Source organism: Nematolebias whitei, chromosome 19 (genome assembly GCF_014905685.2).
Source record: "Nematolebias whitei isolate Nwh7 chromosome 19, NemWhi1, whole genome shotgun sequence".
Taxonomy (NCBI): Eukaryota; Metazoa; Chordata; class Actinopteri; order Cyprinodontiformes; family Rivulidae; genus Nematolebias; species Nematolebias whitei.
This window is the reverse complement of record NC_056516.1, coordinates 27178936-27194726: the sequence shown is the minus strand read 5'-3', so window position 1 is coordinate 27194726 and position 15791 is coordinate 27178936. Positions and strand designations below refer to the sequence as shown.

The following is a 15791-nucleotide window of genomic DNA, read 5'->3' as shown; positions in this document are numbered from 1 at the left end:
CATTTGTTTTTTTATTTTTTTCCATATTCAGCTAAAATTTGGTATGGTGGTATCTGAGAGCGAACACCAACACATACAGTAGTACTGTCAAATCAAATTTTTAAAATGGCTACTATATGGCATTCCCCGTCAAAGTTTATGCAGGAAGTTTCTAGTTTTTATTATTCTTATTAAAAAATATCTTTACATTATTCACGTGTCAATGTCGGACAGGAAATAATGACAAAAAATATTTTCTTTTAGAAATGAAGCACAATAACAAGCCTTGAAGTGATGACAGGTTACTGATCATGTTAAGAAAGGTCACTATTTTATGTGCATTTTTCTTTCTTTCTTTATTTTCATAAATTTGGTGCTCGGTTTTCAACAAAGCTAAAACATTTCCCGTATTTTTCAGACTGTAAGGTGCACTTAAAATACTTTAATTTTCTCAAAAATCAACAGTGAGCCTTATATATTAATTCTGGCTGTTCTTACTGACCTCGAACCAATTTTATGTGGTATAACTGAACAATGTTGAGGGTTATTGTGAACAAGTTGAATAAAGTTTGACTTATCTGACTGTTTTGTTTCGCTTATAATCCGGTGCGCCTTATAGTCTGAAAAATACACTACTCTAACGTAAATGTAAAACATTCGATTCAAAACGCAACTTTATTTGTTTAAAAATTAGAATTTCACCAGAGCTACATTCCCAAAAGCAGAAGCTGACTCAAGAAAAGATTGAGGCTCTGTTTGTTCATCATAACAAAACGGCAAATCTTCCACCTGATTACCCCCTCAGCGCCTTTTCTCTCCTAACTACAGGAGTATTTGAATCTTGACTCTGATTCTACAGCGAGCAAAGTTTTATTGCCTCCCAGATGGCTTCAGCTGATACTCAGAATGTAAAACATGGGAGGTGTCACAAGAGATTTGATTTGAGCCCATGGAAATAAAGTAAATGAAACAAATCTGATGCATTTGGCCAAGAACAAACTGCAGACTGAGCTGAGGATACTCCGCCTAGACTTATTGGTTCTTAACTCATTGTTTACATTTGTAGCATAGTGGTGAAGCACATATTATAATTTACATATTAAGTAAAAAGCTTTATCAAAATCATCAAGCCATTTAAAGGATGTAAAATCTTCTAACTTTATTTTTTTAGACAATTAAACCTAGAAATCGCATTTTCCCCATGTCACAAATTTAAGAACAGAAAGTGTCACTTATTGCAGAAATATTAAAAGGTAAATATATTTAATTGCAGTGATGGTAAAGAAAAGCAAAGCAATTTAGTTTTACAATTAGCAGCTTGTTCCATCAGTGTTGAATAAAATAAATACAGTCTGGTTTGAGACTGCCGGGCCCATGGGGATTGCAGGACCAGGCCGCATTAATGAGAGGAATGAAGGAGACATAAATAACTAAATTATGCAGCTGCATAAAGCCCCATAGTAACTCTGTAGGCACTTATTAGTGCCTTGAACTAAAATGGAATGATTTATGTTAATACTATGTTGGTCTTTAGTACAGTTTTTAATTCTTGACTAGAATTAATCTTGTACACATTCAAAACATGGTTATTATACGAGTTTCGGCTTACATCTGCTATTATTTTCTATTTAAAGTATATAGAGGATCAGCATGTTGGTATTAAACTCTTTGTGTGGATTTTTCTTTTCTGATTTATTTTAACTATACTTTGTTTTTCAACAGAATATACGCTGGAGCCATGTGAGGACCCCGGGATGCCTCACTTCGGCAGGAGAAACGGCTACAGTTTTGGAGTTGGGGACACGTTGTCCTTCTCCTGCAACATGGGGTACCGCCTGGAGGGGGCACCAGAGTTGATCTGCCTGGGAGGAGGGCGGAGAATGTGGAGCGCTCCTTTACCTCGATGTGTTGGTCAGTATGGCAGTCCTTTTTATCGTATAATATTTAGACAGGATCGAGAAAGCTTTTATTCATGTTCTGCCTCAAAATGAACATTTCAGCTACTCGGAGTACTTTTTACTTCAAAATTCAAATAAAATTATTTCCTATTCTTCCGTCTGAAGTTTAAAACTGTGAATATCTGAAATACTTTTGGACTTGGAGAAAATTTAAAGTTACTGTGATTTAGAAGTGGCATTGCAGAGGTTTGTCGTTTGTGTAACTGTTAATTTGTACATTCAAGGCTCCATAAATTAGAGAAAAGAATTAGCTTTCAGAGTAAAATGGTTTACCTTGAGTCATACATTGGTGTCCTGACCTGTACTGAATCTTTTTGATTCAGTGTAATTCTTTACACAAAAGAGAAAGCAATACGTTATGGAATTGTTTAGAGGAGGAAAGTGAAAGAATTGCATTCATTGGTTGTAAAAGTATTGATAGACATTTTACTTTAGGGCTTTTATTCACATAAATAAAGTATATTCATAACTTTACATGTTTATTCCAAGAAATAAAACAGAATGGGAAAATTAATAATTGTGAACAAAAATGATACACAATTTGGGTTTTACAGTATGTTTTTGTTGGGTTTTGTTGAATATACTGGCAATTCGTTAGAAGATGCTTCAAATTTGCTGACTCATGCCACTTCATAGTCTGCAGCAGTCTAATGCAAAGGATGAGTACCAACGTTCCTATAACCTGGAGGTAAATTAAAAAAACATGAAGTGGGATTTGATTTGGGAGTGCACTTGGCGATAAGGTAGAATCATTGTTTCTTGCTTCCTCACTCGCTCACATGAAAATGTGTTGAAAAAGACAGGAACAGAGAGCCAGAGCTTCGTAGACCCAACATTAATCAAGAATAAATTGTGAACTTTTTATACAATTGTCTTGCTATTTGTAAATCTTTGATTATTTGTCACTGATATGACATAAACGTATAATTCATAAAATAGAATGGTTTGTTTCACTGCTTTGTAGCGTAATGTTCTTTTTTTTAGATTCCGAGTCTTTTTCACTAACCTAAAAGTGGCCAATTTTAGATAAAAATAAAAATACTGTCAGAACGTTTTTGAAAACTGCTTGCACGTTTACACCAAATACTGTATATATACGGCTTGGGACCCAAAAGTCCCAGGTTCGATCCCCAGTCACTGCACGTCACGTGGTGTCTTTGGGCAGCACACCTCATCCCCAAAATGCATCCCGGGCGCTTTCAATAGCTGCCCACTGCACCACCTGGTGGTGGATGGGTTAAATGCAGAGACTAATTTCGCCATTGTATGGAAACATACAGTGCTGACATTGTGATGACATTATTATTATTATTATTATATACACTTCACCACATGCTCTTGCTGAGGGCGGACGCTTTTCCCCTCCTCTCCCTCCTTCGCTTTGCTTTGCTGCTCTGTCCTGTATGTGAAACTGCTTCTGAGCCTCTACATATCTTGCGAACAGTAATTTTGTGGATCTGGTCAGTTGGGTTCTCAACGCAATGGAAAAAAAAAAAAAAGAGAGACAAGCTTCAGGTGAGTTGAACTGCGTGGAAGACACGTTCTGCTGTTGATTGAGGACGCCGAAATTGCATATAATTGGATTTAAGATAACAGGTTTCCTGTTTTTGGAATTGTCTTGTTCCTAGTTTATCAACATACAAAGAAGACAGCCGCAGATAATCTGGCCTGGTCAGGCTGCCGCCTATGTGAAGGTTTGCTCTGTGTCTCGAGCACCCTGACTCTATTGCTTAGCGGACTGGATCGCAAATTGGATGTGATTTGTGAGAATCACAGGCCATATGTGGCCCGTAGGACTCGTTGGCAGGATGGATCAAATCTCGGGGAATATTCTCAGGCATGGGTCAGTGGTGTGTCCACTTAATTTAGACTTTTCAGAATCTATGAGACCAACAAAGACTCAAGGCAGATACAATTCAGTAAAGTTCTGCCTGCCTTCAAAACAAACATTATTTTTCTGCATTTGTCTCCATCGGCTGGCCTTGCAGGCCGCCTATCTCAATTCGCCTGGAGGCTCTGTAATCTGACACTCTGACCCCCCCCCCCCCCCCCCCACACACACACACACACACACACACACTGAGGAGGTCCCCTGATCAACCTGAGTAAACCAGCTGAATAAACATTGTGTCATCATTTCAAGACTCTTAGATTCTCATTGGCGTTGTCCTTGGCTATTCCCCGACACCCCTTGAGAATGTTTACGGATCGCACTGGAGGGAACGGCTGATTGTTCCATCCTTATCAGAACTCCTACAGAGCCTCCGGGAGTGTCCTTGGACACTCTCACCGCCCTTGTCGTCTCCCCCCCATGGAATGTCTACGTCACCATGTGCTTCTATGTGCAAGGTGTTTTTTTTTTGTTTTTTTTCACTATCAGGGTCTTCTCATTCACGAAGAAAGAGTTTGGTAGGATTTTTTTTTTTGTTTTGTTTGCCTCCAAATCCTACGTGGGTCACTTTCACTACTTTTTTGTCTGTTTAAATAGATCTCACTTGTAAATGAGTCTTCAAGGCTCAATGTGATTTATCTGTTTAAATAAAGGTTGAATGAAAATTCTGTCTTGATAGTTCTGATGCACCTGGAAAGTCTTCCGTGTAGTTCAGACTTTTTAAACCCTTTTAGCCCTCAAATACATTCCTGAAAAATCTGGCCCCAAATAAATTGTACACAGCTGCCTTGCACTTTACCTGTTTTTGACCAATCCACAAACAATTTGAGAATAGTGGGTCTTTTTGGAAAAGGTGCTCACAAGGCAGGACCTAATCTTATAGTACACTGTGACTAAAGTAGTAGAAAATACTGTAGTGAACACAGTAAAGCTAAATAAAACACTACTTGACCCCAAATTTAACTCATAAGCCTGTAAACTAAATTGGGTAATTCAAAGAATCTACTTTGCAGGATTCAGCTGTTGCTACAGTGACTTGCGTTTCTTGCTTTAATTTAGTCTGTTTTATTCCTTGTTTTCATAAAATATCATGCAGAAATAGGCTGAACTGACATCTGAGAGATCTTTGTTTCCTTAAAGAAATATTGTCCTTTCTTATCTTTGAACAATGTTTTAGACTGCTCCAAAAAATGAGAGCAAATCAAGAGGGACAGGAAGAGACGAGTAGAGAAAAAGAACAAGCGGGACGCAGGAAACTCCACCACAAAAAGCAGTGGAGGAAGGGTGATTGAAATGGAGGCTGGTGAAGGAGGCACTATTGATATGAAGTGGGAGAGAGGGAGAAAGCGTAAGGGTGAGGGAATTAAAGAGGAAAAAGGGAGAGGGTGGAGAGGTAATTTTCTAAATGGAAACTATAGTGGGGTGATTTATTGATGATATGACAGCTGTAATATGACTATTACACAAGTATGGACACAGAAAAGGGGGAGAGTGGGAAGGAGGGAGGTTGAGAAAGAGAGGATAAGGATATGAATTCTGGAGATAGAGGGCATATGTGAAAAGTGCAGAGAGTGAGCTTGTTTAAGCAAATACTTTGTGAATTTCCACCACTTCATTGGAAGTTGAGTGGATAGTTCGGCTGTTTAAAAAGATGCGTTACTTGTTCTCAGCCATGCAAACATGCCAGAGTTTATTAAACTACTGTATCAAAAAATGGTCCATCAGCTTCAGATTTTAAAATATTTTCCTCTCCATGGGTAGCCTATCCAACTGTTTATTCAATGAGCAAATAATACCTTGTTTGAGAAGAACTCTGTTTTTAAAGAGACTTAAGTCAAAGTCAGAGTTTCTTTGCCATATGCACCACATGTGGTACATGTGGTGGACCAAATTTGTGTACAAAGGGTCCTAGTTACATCCAACAAAAGTATAAATTGTACAGAAAAATGAAAATAAGATTTAAAATATGAACTAAGAAAAACGTTAAACTAAAAATACACTAAGCACTAGTAGTACAAAAACAATATGCCGAACAGCAGCACATAATGCCATAGTTGCAAAGTTTTCTAGAAAAAAAAAAGAAAAAAAAAAGTTTTTGTGTTTAACTAATGTAGATGTATTTCTTTTTCAACTCTGGTGCCATGTTTTTAATATTTTAGTAGTATTAGTATGTTTTTAGTACTTTTGCTGCATGCTTTGGTATTCCTTGTTGTTTTTTTTTTGTTGTTGGTTTTTTTGGCGAGTCAAAATGGTTCTTCTCATCCTATACATTTAATTTCACTGTTGACCTTGTGTTGATTTAGCGCATGACAAATAAACCAAACCGAACCTAACTAGTAGCAGCAGGAGATAGCTGTAGCAACTCGTTTGGCCTCGGACATCACTGAAGAATATAACCACATTTCACTGTCTAATGGAAATTGTTCATAGCTTTTGCTACAAAATCCCATTTTAAAAGTTCTGAAGAATTAATTTAATTAAATATTTGAAGGGTCACTTATTTTCAAAAACAAAGCTTTTTAATGTTGTCCCATTGTATTGTTGGAGTTTAAACACAATCATTATATTTTATGTTTTTTTCTTATTTTCTCTTTACCTTCAGCTGAGTGCGGTTCTTCAGTCATAAATAATGAAGGAATACTACTCTCTCCAAACTACCCAATGAACTATGATAACAACCATGAGTGCATCTACAGTATCCAGGTAACTGTGTACAGCTTAAGACATTGTGGTAGCTGTTTAAAGTGTATTTTACTGAATAAAATGTTGATTTTTATCAATCAAATGGGGCTGAAAACACTCTTAATTGTCCTTGTTGGAACAATTTTAACATTGGTGTCAAGTTTTGCAGAATATACGACATTTTTAACTGATGCTAAAAACTAACACCATTAACAAAGCGCTTTGAGTGCACATTGCCTGTGATCCTGAATCTGTATTCTGTGTTGACTCCAGGTGCAAGCAGGAAAAGGTATCAACATCTCTGCTAGAACCTTTCATCTTGCCCAGGGCGATATTCTCAAGGTAAGAATACTCAACATACAAACTATTTCTATGCCATCAGTCTTACCTGCTATTTCTTTCTCCTACTAGTCACAAGATTTAGGTAAAAAAATGGTTTATTGTCTGTCCTAGTTGCTTGTGTATCATGAAAGCATTGTACTGTTGTTAATACAGATTCATGATGGCAAAGACAACACCGCCCAGGTTCTTGGGGCATTTACTGGGTCCTCCATGTTGGGCCTCACTCTGATTTCCACATCAAACCACCTCTGGCTGGAGTTTTACAGCGATGCAGAAGATACTGGAGAAGGATTCAAATTAGTATACTCAAGTAAGTTTGTAATCTTTGCTTTTTAGGCTTGTACGTTTTTTTTTTCCAAAACAAAAATTAAAAATGTACCGGGTTTATATAGGTCTAAACTATGGCTGCACAATGTAAAAACTAGATTAATAGATTACAATATCAGTATTGCAAGAGACTGTCAAGTGGGCTGTCACTGCCATTGATGTCCACACTTTCTTTAGATGATGGCTGAATGAAGATTTTAAATTGCACACAAAGGGTTGTTTTGTGATTCAAACAGATACAAATGAATGCATATAAAGCTTTCCACAACCTCTGATAACAGTTTAGGTCGATGTAGCCGGCTTGTGTTTGACAGTGTTCTTGTTGATGCACGACTTAAATTGCAAATTCTGTTTAAATGGAAAGTTGCATGATTGCATAGCATGGTCTTCAAAGTTCTTTGAGGTTACCTTTGTCTTTCTGCAGAGTAAGTAGAGTGGAATGCCACTTGCCTTTTCCCTCATTTCTCATATTTTTATTGGGGTGTTTTGGTAAAAAATATAAAAGTAAGAAGCAAAGGACATCAGCTTTAAGAACATTGCAGCAGTGTTTTTGGCATGCTTGTTTCTATTCTGCAATGTGTTTATAGCTAAGTTTGATATGGAGGATATAAGATGTATTTCAGTGTAACCCTCATGATGGATTTCAATAAATAATTCATGGTCTTTTGTTTTCTTACACATGTCTAACAAAGAATGATTTCAGATGGGCAACATAGCACGATAGATCTCAGGGTAATGACGGATGTGTTTACGTTGCTCACTGGTAAGAGCACAGCTTTCCAAATGGCCGTGTTTAAGGATTTAGACATGCACCTACATCACTCTGCCAGGGGAGAACTCAAACGCTGCCGCACCTTGTCTTCTGGGTAATATCGTAGATCAAATCCTGGTTATGGTCTTGTGAGGATATTTATAAATCTATTCAAATCCCACGCTGGAAAACGGTGCACTAACTGAATATTCTGAATATTACCATGGAAACTGAGCTCAGACAGGCTGTGAAAAACAACCTTAAATTGGATAAGGTGTGTACATGTTGCAGTTTCACTCCTTATAATGCAATGCCTCATGCATCTTTTTTTTTTGGTTTTCTTATTACATTGTAATGAGAGCCTAACAGAGTCTGTGACATCAGCAAAGCTTGTAAAAGAATACTGTAGTGTGCCAGATTTAAAAAAAAAAAAATATTGCTTTGCTTTTTGGGAACAAAAAAAAAACTAATTTGTTTTCTCGTGTGGGCCTTAAATCTTCCATTTTTCGCATTTCGAGGAGTGCACTGTCAAATTCTTTCTCTGTGTAATACTTCTCTCCAGGTTTTGAGTTGTCTCACTGCGAGGACCCTGGTGTGCCTCAGTTTGGCTTCAAAGTCAACGACCAAGGCCACTTCTCCGGGAGCAGCATCACATACAGATGTGAGCCTGGATACACTCTGCATGGGGCTTCAACACTGAAGTGCATGACGGGGGAAAGGAGAGCCTGGGATAACCCTCTGCCTTCTTGCATAGGTATGCCATTTTCATGTGTTTTTTATGCTTGTATGTATGCATTTCATACATGAACATGTATCAGATGTTTTGTCTTGATAATATGGCATTGCTTTGTAATGCATCTGGTAATGTCTCAACCCTTCATGGGCAAATTTAGTCAAGTGATGTCACTGTATCTGAATGCATCTCCATGGTAACTCAGCAAATGGAAGAGAAGCTCAAAGTATGACGTTTTCCAAGTTTTTGTTGTAAAATGCCAGTTTTTCAGCAAATCTTCATTGTTTTCCTGAACTAGTTTGAATGTGTACACCAAATTTAGTCAAACGACAAAGAATCAGCCATAAAAATATTAAAAATTTAGCCCTCTCAAATCATTAAAGGGTTCAAATTTCAGCCTCTAGAGTGAAAAACTGACTCTCCTGATTGAAAGTCTTCCCCACTTTTTCCATCTTTCCTTCAACATGTAAATGCACTCTTCCACAGTCATATGGTTTTTCACCGAGCACAATGTAGATATAGGTCACAACCCTGAATAATAAAAACTGAACAGAAGAAAAGGAGCAGAAATAATGCAAGGCATATCCTGTGCGCTCAGTTGGGACCGTACCTAGCTGTAGTGTGTAACTAGATGAATGCATAAACCCAGGTGTGACTGTCATATAAACAAAGTAAACGCATTATAAATGTCTGCCTTTGGTATATTGTTATAAAGCCAAAAACCTTTGGATTTATCCAGTTTGAACTTGCACTCAAAAACATTTTGAACAGCAATATGTATACTATTTTTATTTCCCCATTTTCTGTGTATTTATTTATTACCATCTCAGTTTACAGTGTCTCTTTCAATCCATTACGATGTGATCAGCCATTCTTTAAAAAAACACAAAAAACTGTCTCATAAACTGATGTTAATCAATTTTTGTTACGTACTATAAACAAACGTATCAAAGCATCAGCAAAGGAGTATTGACACATTTATAAATATTCAGTTGTAACACTTTTTAAATCACTCCCCAAGTTTTTTCACTGATTGGATAATATCACAGCACTGTCACAAATGCCAAATCAATGGGCTTCTTTCACAAGCTTTGCAATGAGTTTATGCTTTTAGAATTTACTCCCATCACACACACACACACACACACACATAGAGGTGATTCATGCAAAAACATGAAAATGTCAGGACACGTTAGAACAAAGTTCGTGCTCAATAATCCAGGTTAAAAAAAATCAATGTTCAGTCAGGTCATCTGGATGGTTTCTTTTTTTTTTTTTTATGAAATGTTTCATCCTTCATCCAAAGGACTTCTTCAATCTGAGGAGCCACCAAACAAACTGATTCCCACAAACAGCATACTCCATAGTGGGGGAAAAAAAAAAAAAAAAGTTTGCTGGTGCTATGATGGCCTCCGGGGCCGCCTTCTCCCCCGTCAACTCCTCTGAGACAGTCATGTCAAAGTGGTTCAAAACACCAAAGTCCATGCTCAATAATCCAGGTATAAAATCCAACAATGTTTAGGACACATTAGGTTTTCCCTTGATAGCAATGGTATGCTATGGTGTATAGCACACATTATGATGTAATGCAGTACACTTTATAGTCTTTATATAGAAATTTATTCCAGTATGTAGCTTCACAAAAGTTCTATAAACTATTTTTGAGCTCCAACAAATTTAAGTCAGGTCATCTGGATGGTTTAATTTTTTGTTGAGATGTTTTGTCCTTCATCCAAAGGACTTCATCAGTCCAAGGAGCTACAACAAAGTCAGTCCCACAAGCGACACACTCACATAGTGGGCCAGCCAGTTTGCTGGTGATAAGATGGTCTGAACTTTGTTGGATTTTCTACCTGGATTACTGAGCATGAACTTTGATGTTTTGAACCACTCTGGCTATGGCTGCCTCAGAGGAGTCGACGTGGGAGAGGGCAGGCCTCAAAGACCATCTTATCACCAGCAAACTGGTTGGCCCACTATGTGGATGTGCTGCTTGTTGGACTGAGTTTCCTGTGGTTCCTTGTTCTGATGAAGTCCTTTGGATGACGGACAAAAAACCTCAACAAGAAAAGAAACCATCCAGATGACCTGACTTAACTTTGTTGGATTTTTTTACCTGGATTACTGAGCACGAACTTTGATCTTTGTGAGCTCTTTAGTACATATAAAGTGTCTCATTGTGTAATTAAGCCCGGAGTAGCAAAATGGCCTCTGCAGTTTAACAAGTATTCCAACATTTTAAAGCCTTTTCTTACTTCATTTCAGCCTTTCAACTTTCTGAATTTGGATTCAGCTTAATAAGTCTCTCTTCTTTTCTCTATTAATAATAAAAGACTCATAAAACCACTGGCTAAAATTCTCTGACTTTGTATTTTAGCTGTGACACCCTGTGACCTCATCTAACCGTTGGTTTTAATATTATATTTTCTCTTATTATTCCTCAGTTGTTGTTTTTTTCCCCTTTTTCCCCCTCGGTTCTTTGATTTTTTATTAATTTTTTTCCTCGTTCTTTTGCCTATAGTCTTACTGCGTCGCTCCATCCTCACTCTTCATATTGCTCCTATTACCCAAGATAATGTATTCCAGTGATGAGGAGCCTGAGGGAGGAGGAACTTGCAGAGGGAGGGAAAGCGGAGAGAGGATGAAGATTGCGAAAATATATAACTGAGAGAGACAAAGTGAGAAAGAGGAATTATTTTAGTTATATAATGTGAAGTGATTTCTTCAGGGAGGAATGCAAGATCAGCACTTTGTTTGTTCTTCCTCTTCATCTGTCTTCCGCTCCACTCTTAACGTTCTGTTGGGTAGAAAAAAGCGAAATAGACAGCAAGGCGCAGGGGAGGAGCTTTGGCTTCGTTTTTAATCATCTTTTTTTTCCTCCAGTGATCATTTAGCAGCCTCTGAGGTCCACCTAGTGGGTTTGAATGTCCAAATAAACAATTGTCACGGACGGATAAATGGTTGTCTTGTCATAGCTCGCAAACACGACAGAACCCTCTTCCATCAGTTTCTCATCTGTGGGGCTTCTCTGACGGTTGTGCAATGTCACACTTGTGCTAATCTAAGTATTATACAGCAACATTTTTCACTCTGCTTTCATATCAAACTGCGTTCAAAGTCTTTTTTCTGCGTTTGTCATTCCCGCAGCGGAGTGCGGTGGTCGATTTAAGGGTGAGTCTTCAGGGAGGATTCTGTCTCCTGGATATCCTTTTCCTTATGACAACAACCTCCGCTGCACCTGGACCATCGAGGTGGACTCAGGGAATATCGTAAGGTAATGCGGGCTTCACTTAAAAGCCAGTGTTATTAATTTCAGTGCCTAATTAAATGTTTTCAAAACATTTTTATCACTAACTTAAGCCTATCAGTATTATTGCATCACTTCCTGTTCCATGTTACATCGAAAAACATGGTTCTGATTCTTTATGAATTTAGCATCAAATAGAATAAAGTTCAACAACGTGTGCATACAAGTTGTACATTTCTAAACAATAAAGCTTATTATGATGTTTCTTTTGCATATGATTCATAAATAATTTAAGCCCTCGCAGTTGTTGAAGGAATTCATAACACCTGCCACCTTTCAAGCACAAGTTTTGAACGACGCTTGTCTTATGTGGGCAAGAATTGTAGTAAATGTGGTCAAACCTTAAAAAAGAGCCTTAAATGAGATGTCACTTAAAGCATGTGACGTTTAAGACGTTAAATTTTACCTCAATATTTCTAAAAGTGACTGAGTTATAGCCATTTTTGTGCTGGGTAGTTTTGATTAGCTGCAGTAGCCATCTTAAATTGAGTATTCAGTTGTAGATGCATATCCATTGCTTACTTTCTGAACGTTTCATTAAAATGTTTCCACTGGTTCATGAGATATTTTGCTAACAGACAAATAGGGTCGACAACAGTTAATCCAAACATTTAAGCAAAAGGTCTAGCAAAATGGGTAGCACTTAGGGTATGTGTTATGAATGACTCTCGGCTACAACCACCGCAAATTTTAGCACAATATTTGTGAAATTGACTGAGTAATAGCCACTTTGGTGTTTTTAAGGTCAGTTGGCTGACATTGAATATACGTTTTGCAATTTGTTTTCCCCCTCACTTAAACACAGTCTGCAGTTCTTGGCCTTTGATACTGAAGCCAGCCACGACATGCTGAAGGTTTGGGACGGGCCACCTGAGAATGAGATGTCCCTGGCGGAGCTCAGTGGGTCTCTGATCCCAGAGGGGATCCACTCCACGCTGAACACGGTCACCGTTCAGTTCGAGACCGACTTTTACATCAGCAAGTCAGGCTTTGCTATTGAGTTCTCCAGTAAGTATTGCTGAGCAGACATCAAGATTTATGATGAAGATATATTAGATTTAAATGTGACACACCTGTTGTTTAGAAGGTTTTGCAAAAAAAGCTACATTTAAAGGGGAAATTAAAGTATTTATGAAAACTATACCAAGATTTGAGAGAGGGGTAAAGGAAGCCATCTTTGGGAAGAGAACTTGTCCATCGTTAAACAGAGGAGGAGGCCTCCATGTTCAACTGACCCCCTCTTATAATGCTGTTATTGCATCACTCAGCCTTCTGTGAATAGCAAGTTGCCACCAGGGCACTAACAATCAGTTGTTAGGCTGATGGTCCTCCATTTGAAGGTGAGAAGGTGCTATTTATAAGACTGAGTTTGTTGCAGCTCCTCAGACTGAAGAAGTATTTTGGATAAAAATATGAAAAGTTTCAACAAAGAATAATCAGTCCAGTGGACTTGACAACATTGTTAGATTTATTTTCTTGGATTATTGAGCATGCATCAGGACATATACCATAATAGATACTTTCAATACAGCCACATTTTATTAAAAGTATTATTTAAAGTGAATGATACAATAAGTCTTCCAGTTTAAAATGTTATTTTAACAAGCCATTAATTGGTCTAAATGGTTCTAAATTAAAAAAAAAAATATATATATATATATATATATATATACTTTAAAGGAGGAAAATAAATGAGTCAAAGTAAAATAATAAGAACAAACAAACATTGTTTTTTTATGTTTTCTACTTTTATTACAATACATTTCAAGTTTGATAGCTTTTTAAAATTAAATTGATAATTTCAGCTAACATACAAAGTTGTTTTACATGAAGGAATTTCTTGTTAGAAAATAATCCATGGCATTCTTAGCAATATAAACAGTTAAAGTTAAACAGTTAAGTCCATGTAAAAATTAAAGGCTGGATTAAAAAACAGTGTAAAATATCAAAAAAATCCAGTTAATGGTTGCTATAGCTAAGCACAACAGATTCCTTATATTGAACGATTATCTGTTGTTTTTCATAAATCTACATACAACCATTTTTTCCCATTAATGTGATTTAAAAACATTTATACACCAAATATTAATTTATCAGCATTAAAAAGAGTTTTGTGTGCAGTATCTTGCTTTAGATGTCAGACAATCCACAACACAGTGTTGTAATTGGTTACCTGGGTTGTTTTTAGATAAGGCTAGGAACTGGGCAGTAGTCCAAAGAACATGTATACAGTAGTGTGACCCTGCTTTTTGTAATTGCTCTCCTTTTCCTCATCTGTTGTCTCTGTCTCCTACCTGTCCAGGCTCTGTAGCTACAGCCTGCAGGGACCCAGGTGTGCCAATGAACGGTAGTCGTAGCGGAGATGGCCGTGAGCCGGGGGATTCGGTGTCCTTTCTGTGCGACCCTGGTTACGAGCTCCAGGGGGATGACAAAATAACCTGCATACAAGTGGATAACAGATACTACTGGCAGCCCAGCCCGCCTGTCTGCATAGGTAAAAAGTCCAGCTTCAGTAAATTCCATAGGGACATTTAAAAGATGTAGTGCACCCAGCTAGAGTTGTTTAGGCTCGAGGATACATCTTTCAGTGATGTATAGGAGGACAGTATGAACTAGACCATGTTTATTTTACTACATTTTGGTAATTATTACACTTATCACACTTTCAAACAAATACCTTATCACCTGTACCACTGTTCTTTGTAGCACCTTGTGGAGGAAACCTGACAGACTCCAATGGATTTATACTCTCTCCTAACTACCCACATCCCTACCCTCACTCGAAGGACTGTGACTGGCTCATTGCTGTCAACTCCGACTATGTCTTGTCACTGGCTTTTATCAGGTAACCAAAAATCTACCATCCAGTCCCAGCCACTCAAAGTCCTCTCCATAATAAAATACATTTTGCAAATGTGTTTAATGCTGCATTTGCACATTCTATTCACTTTTGAAGAGCATTTTTTTTAGAAAAGCTTGCCAAAACTAGATTAAAACCCCACCTTTGGGAGTATTAATGTGTACTTGGAATACAAAGATTTTTAGAAACACGGGGATTGCAGCCTACCTTACACATGCTCACAATGGTTTTGTGTGCATTAAACTCCTACATCAGAGGAGCCATATATATCAGGATTTCCAGAATTAACTTTTTTAGATTTTTCTACCTGGACTATTGAGCATGCATCAGGATATCATATACATATATCAGGGTTTTTATTTTTTTGCGTTTGGTGACTATGTAATGCCAAGAATAAATAAATAAATTTGTAAGTATTACAAGTTCTTGATGAAGAAAAAACAGATGAAGAGTAAGAAGCACAAACCACAGCTTTTTTTTAAGAGAATGATAAACAATTTTCATAATTACCCTTTTATATCTTGAACTGCCATTTAAGGTGATATTGTCGCCATCTACTGGCCAGGCATGGGTATTTCAACATTTGTTGGAATTTGTACTTCTTGTCTGGTATTGGTTATAATTCTAAATGTGTATATATATAATATATATATATATATATATATATATATATATATATATGCCTCCCTGCGCTTTCAATAGCAGCCCACTGTCGGCCATGCCCAGTTCTTCGCTGCAGAACAGAAATCGACTGAGGAGGAAGGAGGAGGGAGGAGGAACTGCAGGAGAACATTTCTCCTGCAGTGTGGGCTGCACACAGGTGCAGCAGGCACTAAATAATTTAAAATAATTTGTTTTAAGTAAAAATTCCATGCCGACCGTGCGGATCATCCACCAATCAGCCAATTGTGTGTCATGTCCAATCTTATTTTGAAAAACCATGATAGAGCGAGTCCACGAA

At 37.5% G+C, this 15791-nt stretch overlaps 1 protein-coding gene across 1 annotated transcript in view; it reads left to right on the top strand.

The window, feature by feature from the left end:
* Window positions 1-15791, top strand: part of LOC119425451 (CUB and sushi domain-containing protein 3) — a 504865-nt gene that overhangs the window by 399760 nt on the left and 89314 nt on the right. The window contains exons 19-27 of the mRNA XM_037692978.1: window positions 1702-1890; window positions 6431-6531; window positions 6784-6852; window positions 7006-7162; window positions 8493-8684; window positions 11811-11937; window positions 12776-12978; window positions 14273-14464; window positions 14677-14815. Coding sequence (XP_037548906.1) covers window positions 1702-1890; window positions 6431-6531; window positions 6784-6852; window positions 7006-7162; window positions 8493-8684; window positions 11811-11937; window positions 12776-12978; window positions 14273-14464; window positions 14677-14815 — 1369 coding nt within the window. The remainder of the gene's footprint in view (window positions 1-1701; window positions 1891-6430; window positions 6532-6783; window positions 6853-7005; window positions 7163-8492; window positions 8685-11810; window positions 11938-12775; window positions 12979-14272; window positions 14465-14676; window positions 14816-15791) is intronic.